At 32.0% G+C, this 7,330-nt stretch overlaps 1 protein-coding gene across 3 annotated transcripts in view; it reads left to right on the top strand.

Moving 5' to 3' along the window:
- Positions 1 to 4,532, top strand: part of LOC109329129 (GDP-mannose transporter GONST2-like) — an 11,006-nt gene extending 6,474 nt beyond the window's left edge. For all 3 annotated transcript variants that reach the window (XM_019562798.1, XM_019562800.1, XM_019562799.1), the window contains exons 5-10: positions 2,535 to 2,664; positions 2,954 to 3,052; positions 3,182 to 3,336; positions 3,417 to 3,533; positions 3,926 to 4,023; positions 4,117 to 4,532. In XM_019562798.1, coding sequence (XP_019418343.1) covers positions 2,535 to 2,664; positions 2,954 to 3,052; positions 3,182 to 3,336; positions 3,417 to 3,533; positions 3,926 to 4,023; positions 4,117 to 4,160 — 643 coding nt within the window. In that variant the 3' untranslated portion in view covers positions 4,161 to 4,532. The remainder of the gene's footprint in view (positions 1 to 2,534; positions 2,665 to 2,953; positions 3,053 to 3,181; positions 3,337 to 3,416; positions 3,534 to 3,925; positions 4,024 to 4,116) is intronic.

Below are 7,330 nucleotides of genomic sequence, written 5' to 3'. Positions count from 1 at the left end.
CGGTTACTCACTTTGAGTAATCGGTTACTCAGCTTTCAAAAATTAGTTTTTTTCAGTTGGATAACTCTTTTCTCACACATGTAACCTGTTACTCAATGAAGTAACATGTTACACACTATTTTTGAAAATGTTTTAAGTCTTTTTAAAAGTGTCTCACATTTTCTAAAAAATAGTTTGAGCATTTATACTTGTATATACTTAAGAGTTTAGGATAGAAGTACTTACAAAGACTTAATATAATGTCTTGAAGCTTTATCTCCATTTGTCTTCATAAGTCATCTTCCTTTTCTTCTTTTTGGTGATGTTGGTGTCTTCATCAAAACCGTGCCAAGGTCAGGAGTAAGATCTTCTTCACACAAAGCTAAGATTATTGTGAAAGGATGCAATTAGAAGAAATGAGTTGATTTTGATGAGATATTCTCACCAATGGTGAAGTATTCCTCCATAAGAGTAGCATTGGGTCTGGCAGCTAGCCTAGACTTAGAAGTTGAACAACTTGATGTCAAACAAATTTCTTACATGGAGACATCAAAGAAGAAATCTATATGGAGCAACCAGAAGGTTATGAAGAACCATGCAAGAAACACTTAGTGTGTCATCTGAATAAGATTTTATATGGTCTGAAACAAGCCCCAAGACAGTGGTACAAGAAGTTTGAATCCTTCATGATCAAATACAGTTTCAAGAAGACAATTGATGATCATTGTGTATTCATTAAAAGGTATGAAGATGAAAACTTTATTATCCTCCTCTTATATGTCGATGATATGTTAATCATTGGGCGTGACAAGACCAAGATTGCTTGTTTGAAGAATGATTTAAGCAAATCTTTTGCTATGAAAGACTTGGGTCCTGCAAAGCATATCCTTGGAATAATGATAATCACAGATCGTTCCAAGAAGTTGTTATGGCTATCACAAGAGAAGTACATTGAGAAAGTTCTCAAGAGATTCAACATGGATAAGGCAAAGCCTATTAGTGTTTCACTTGCTGGACATTTCAAGTTAACAATAATGCAATGTCCAACTAGTGATGAAGAAAGGAAAGAAATGAGCAAAATGCCTTATTCCTCTATGGTAGGAAACCTAATGTATGCTATGATTTGTATAAGACCAGATATTGCCCGTGTGGTTGGAGTTGCGAGTCGGTTCTTGTCCAATCCCGGCAAAGAGCATTGGAATGCAGTAAAGTGGATATTGAGATATCTAAGGTGAACTACCAAAAGATGTTTATGTTTTGGTAATGAAGATCCTATGTTAGTTGGATACACAGATGCTGACATTGTTGGAGATGTAGATTCTACAAAATCTACATCAGCTTATCTAACTACTTTTGCAGGGGGTGTTGTATCTTGGCAATTCAAGTTACAAAGACGTGTTGCATTATCAACAACTGAAGCAGAATATATTGCAGCATCTGAAGTTGGCAAGGAGATAAAATATATGAAAAACATCTTGCATGAGTTGGGTTATGCTCAAGATATATATGTTTTGCACTGTAATAACCAAAGTGCAATTCACCTAGCTAAGAATCCAACGTTTCATTCTCGAACAAAGCACATTGATTATCGTTATCATTGGATACGAAATACTTTGGAGGATGGTGAGTAGCAGGTAGAGAATATTCATACAGATGACAACTAGTTTGATATGATGACTAAGACAGTTTCACTCAAGAAGCTAACTAATTATTGCAGAGGTGCAGGACTGGTGATACCCTTCAATTAATTCAAGAAGGGGAGATTTGTTGGGAATCCTTCTTAATTGATGTGGAAGCAATACCAATGAATCTTGATAGATGAACCATTGAGTATATTCAATGATGGCTATTTCAAAGTCTTGAAATTATTACTTGACTTTTGAGAATTGTGTAGTCTAACTTAGAAAGTTGGAGTAACACTTTTCAAAGTGTCTTGAAAAGTATGACAACAACTAATCATCCACTATGTCTTTATGATGGAGCCTTCCTCCCCTTTACTATATATAGGGGACTTGTGAGGAAGAGATACAACAAGCAAGTGAGAAAGAACAACATAGATAGTAAGTGAGAGAGTTTATATCCACATAGTGTGAGATTTGTATTCCTAGTGAGATACTAGAGAGTTTGTATTTCCATCATTTTTTGGTGAGATTGAGTGTTATCCTTTTTGTAAGAGAACGTCAAGTATTGTAATCATACTTTCTATAGTAGAGATATTTTATGGACTAGGTCTCGTGGTTGTTTCCTTCTCACATTGAGAAGGTTTTCCCACATTAAAATTTTTGGTGTTATTCTTCTGTTTTTCTCTATTTTCTTTATACACTTGCTACTTCTGCCAGTGCTCAATTTGCATCACACAGAGGAGGGAAATTGTTTCCCAAACACTATCTCATAGTCTTTTAAATAATATTAGTTATCTTAGGAAAGCAACTACTCCCATGTTCTTTATAAGCTCACTTTATATGTGGAACGTTATTTTTAAGGTATGATAGAAAGCGTACATCTTATACTGCTCTTATCTGAATATGTATTTTTGTGCATTTTTTCTTTTTCAGTTTGAAATACATAAACATTGCAATGGTTACTATCCTCAAGAATGTCACAAATATCTTAACAGCAATCGGCGAATTATATTTATATCGAAAACGTCAGAGTTCCAAAGTGTGGACTGCAATGTTTCTGATGGTAAATGACATTCTTACTTCATGCTCATTTATCCTATCATCATTTCATTATTATTATTTTATAACTTATAGAAGATGACTAAAGACATGATAGACCACTTGAAATCAAATAAAAAATTCATATTTTTTATACAAAACTAATAATATTGTAAATATATTGGAATTGAGCATTTTTATATTAAAGAGTTTTCACTGAAAAACCATAAAACATCTTAGCTTATTAATTGTCTGCAGAGTATTAATCTAACCGTTTTTGAAGTTTTGTTGTTTTGCATGCATACTTGATACAGATTATCTCTGCTGTCAGTGGTGGTATTACAGACCTGTCCTTTGATGTTGTTGGTTATGGCTGGCAGATTAGCAATTGTGTTCTTACTGCATGTTATTCAGTACGTGAACTTAGTCCTAATTTACTTTCCAAAATCTTCTACTTTTGATATTCAGATTGATATTATGAGAGTGGGAAATTATTTTTAGTGAAAATCCTGATTGTGTAAATGTCTTCCTTTTTATGGCAGCTTACGCTTCGTTGGGTAATGGACGAAGCGAAAAAATCGACAAAATCTGGATCTCTTAATGAAGTTTCAATGGTGTTGCTGAACAACTTGTTGTCTTTACCTTTTGCCATTATCTTGATTTTGATTTTCGGCGAGTGGGATTATGTAACACATGCGTGAGTGAATATAATTCTTTGTTTCGAAATTCTGTATAAGCCTTCTGAATCCTCACTATTATTTTGGTTTTGATTTCCAGCAATGTAGTTAAACTGCCACTATTTTGGGTTGCTGCAACTACTAGTGGTTTGCTTGGACTTTCCATCAGCTTTACCTCAATGTGGTTCTTGCATCAAACTGGCCCTACAACATATAGGTAAATTTATGGAATTGAAATTCAATACAAGCATAGCATACAAATAGTATGATAAATTTGGCGTTGTTCAAAGTTCTATTAACAATCAGTATACATTGTCATTGAAAATACACTGTCATTATATCGTACATTATTCATTTGTTTGTATTACTTTTATTGAATAGTCAATAAAAATTAAATATAAATGATGGATGATACAGTGACAGTGTATAATTTTATTTTTCTCTATCACAAATAACCTTTCATTGGAGCAATTATTGCTTGTTTTTGCATAACTTTTTAGTATGATACCTCTGGTCAACGGTATACTTAAAGCTGACTCATATTTATTTTCTGTTGAATTTTTTTTTTCATCCATCAATGTCTCACTTATTTTTATGTCTTCTTTACAGTCTTGTAGGTTCCTTAAACAAAATTCCTATATCTATTGCTGGCATTTTAGTGTTCAAAGTTCCTCTCAGTGTATCAAATTTATTCAGTATTTTGTTTGGTAATTCATCAAAACCACTCTTCCACAATTCAATTTTTTATAGGGTTGTTATATCTATTTTAAACATTTATCTACAATATACACTATTTTCAGGTCTCTTTGCTGGTGTATTCTTTGCTAGAGCCAAGATGTCATGATTACAGAAGCACTCCTAAACTCCTAATAATAACCAATGAAATGCGGAAATTAATTGTGTAGGTTTTTATATGAGCAGTCCGAAATCAACTCTTAATTTAAGTTCTCAGCGTCAAAAGTGGAATAATTATCTTTAAACATGCAAGGGGCTTTTCATTATGGAGTATCAAACATCAAGCTTTACCGGCATATGGTATTGAAACATAGAAGCCAAGTAGTTGAGGAGGGAAGGGTGTTCTTGGTGAAAAATAATTCATATGCAGTCTATGCATTCTAGACATAGGAAATATAGTACCGAATGTTATTCTTCCAAAAAAAATTGGAACGTATTAATTTCAGTAAATGATGTTGTTGATGAAGTAATATTATTATTTGCCAAACGACAGTTTGTTTTTGAGCTATTCTTGTGTTGTTGTTGTCCTCTGTTTGTATCCCATCATTCGGCCTGATTTTTACAACAATACCTTATTCTGACTTAGCAATCCTCTTCATTAATGGAGAAATAAGTGCTTCAAAAAAGTAAAGATAAATGTAACCTTAAATAACACCTATTACATTTTGATTACAATGAAATTACAATTTTGTCATTAAAAACAAGTGAAAAATATACATTTGTCTTTTCATTAATGGAGAGAATTCTTATGATGAGAATTGATACCATAAAAAACATCTATAGTTCCAAGTTAATGATAAATGAAGGTTGAAATAAAAGAGTTTTACACTTGATTTTAAGGCATTTGTTCCTTTCTTCATTTTTAATGTGAGTAAAATACTTGATCCAACCACCCAATTTAAAGATGTTCGACCACATTTTAAGTGGTTTAAAGTGGGCTGACTAACTAGATAGCTTTCTAATGTGTATGAAATCGTTCCCACTTGTAGTTTACGGTTGGATTAGATGATGTTATACATGTGAATATCTAATTTTGTTCTGCCCATTTTTATAAAAATTAATAAAGGATGTAAAAAATTCAAAACATAAAAAATAATAAAAAGGTGCCTTATCCTCATCTTTGAGGTTTTATAAAATCAAATAATTATTTTATCTATTTGTGAGTATTGCATTAATTTTTGAAATTTTATAACGCCACTAATAATTTTTTATCCAAAAAGAAAATTCTGGCAAATTTTAATATTTATAGAGTCAAATAATTATATTGACTCATTTATGTGCACTACAATAATTTTTATGACTTTATAAAAATTATTCAAATATATTTTCACAAGAAATATTTTTTAGAATTCTCCAAACCATTTTTACCAAATTCAAATATTTGATTTTGAACCTTAAAGGCAATTAACTGTGAGTCAGTGAGATTTGATTTCGAATTTTGAATTTTGAAATTTGAAAATATAATAAAACGTTAATATTAATTTAGCGCAATAATGGGAATGACCTCTTTTATTTTTAACCTATATCAAAACCATCCTATAAATATTTGTAAACAACCACAATAAATAGTAAAATAAAAAGGAAGTAAAATAAAAAGAGATTTGTTTAAAGAACATATCTGTAGAAAGTACTTATGATAAAGGCTTGGAGTTTAACACGCTCTAATCCGCTTATTATGATAAAGGCTTGGAGTTTAACAAGCTCTAATCCGCTTATTATGATAAAGGCTTGGAGTTTGACAAGCTCTAATCCGCTTATATACAACATCAATAGAGTATAGAAGCTCTATCGTGATTCTAAATACAATTTAACAAGCACTAATATTTTTCTATCAATTGCAATGTACTTATTTGAAGATGTTAGAATACTTATTTGAGCATGAAAAAGGTTTATAAGAAAGTGTACTTGGATATAAGTATAGAGAAACTTGTTTAGTGAAGAATACTTTACATATCTAAAGTTAGGGTACTAGATGTAACTCAAGTTGAGCTAATCAAAATAAATCATCATATTTTTGTTCTTATCATTAACTCTTTATTTCTTTGTATTTATTTCTATCTATGGGTTTTGCATTGGAAGATATTAACTTTTGTAAATGCTTTAAATATATTTGTTTATATTACTTGCAAAATAAACACATTTTTTATTTTGCATCATCTAATCTATATTTAAAGTGATTACTTCAGGAAAATATTTTGAATATGGGCATAGAAATGAACCCTATTCTTGTGTGTGCCTATGAAACTTCACAACACACATTCCATGAATAATCATCAACGACACTATGGATATCATGTGCTTGAATAGGATGCCTTCCCCGTAAGAGAACCCCATGGACTTGAATCTCCTTTTAGTCTTCCTTTTGCATCTCTCACTAACACCTTATTGATGTGGTTCCTTTCATCATCTATCTTCTTCCTTCATACATATGATGGAAACCCTTAATTTACATTAACTTGTTAATAAATGGATTAAGAAAATTGATTCTGCCAACAAAATCATTGGTTTGTTGAGTTGCTTACTATGTTGATCTCTATAAGCCTTTTCGTGACACTTCCAAAAAATGTGCAAGAAAACTATCAACCATGATATTCCCATATAACTTTCTTTAATTTACATCCACACATATGGCTTCTGCCACTAAAAAATACAACTAATGTCACTCAATGATTATATGTCACATAAAAAGAAAGATAAGAAAGTCGAAAATACTTCGGTAGAGAAGATAAAGAATATGGAGAGAAGAATAATTGAGAAAATATGCCTCAACTAATGTGTTTTGCCGAGATCTAGGTAGCTCTACTTATAGGCTTCAAAACCCAAACAACCAGAAGGACAATGGCCAAGATCACATCCATTATAAAAAAAATATCTATCATATAAAGCAAAGGTGGAGCCGGTGCTGAAGTTTGTGGATCATGTGCTTGCGTGTGTGGGACATGCATCTGAGTCTGCCTGACGTTCAAAAATGTGTTTCAAACGTGTGAGGACTTGTTGACATGGACTAGCTTTTTTTTTTTACATAAAATAAAAGCCATTTTGTCTAAAATATTTTACATTATAAGCCTCAAGCCCAAACCCGAACAGAAATTGTGACGAGTTGGTGGGCGGTGGTGGCGAGCATGTGACCTTCATTTGGTATGTCTCGACCCACCATAAAACAATTATACCCCTTGGGGAACACCCCAAGAAGCAACATCCTTACTTATAAATACTCTTCAAGTGTTCCAACTTCCCATATGGACATACCATTTTCTAAATTTACACACTTCAAGGTTC

Source organism: Lupinus angustifolius, chromosome LG16, assembly GCF_001865875.1.
Source record: "Lupinus angustifolius cultivar Tanjil chromosome LG16, LupAngTanjil_v1.0, whole genome shotgun sequence".
In the NCBI taxonomy this organism is placed as follows: domain Eukaryota; kingdom Viridiplantae; phylum Streptophyta; class Magnoliopsida; order Fabales; family Fabaceae; genus Lupinus; species Lupinus angustifolius.
This window is presented reverse-complemented; position numbering and strand designations above follow the sequence as displayed.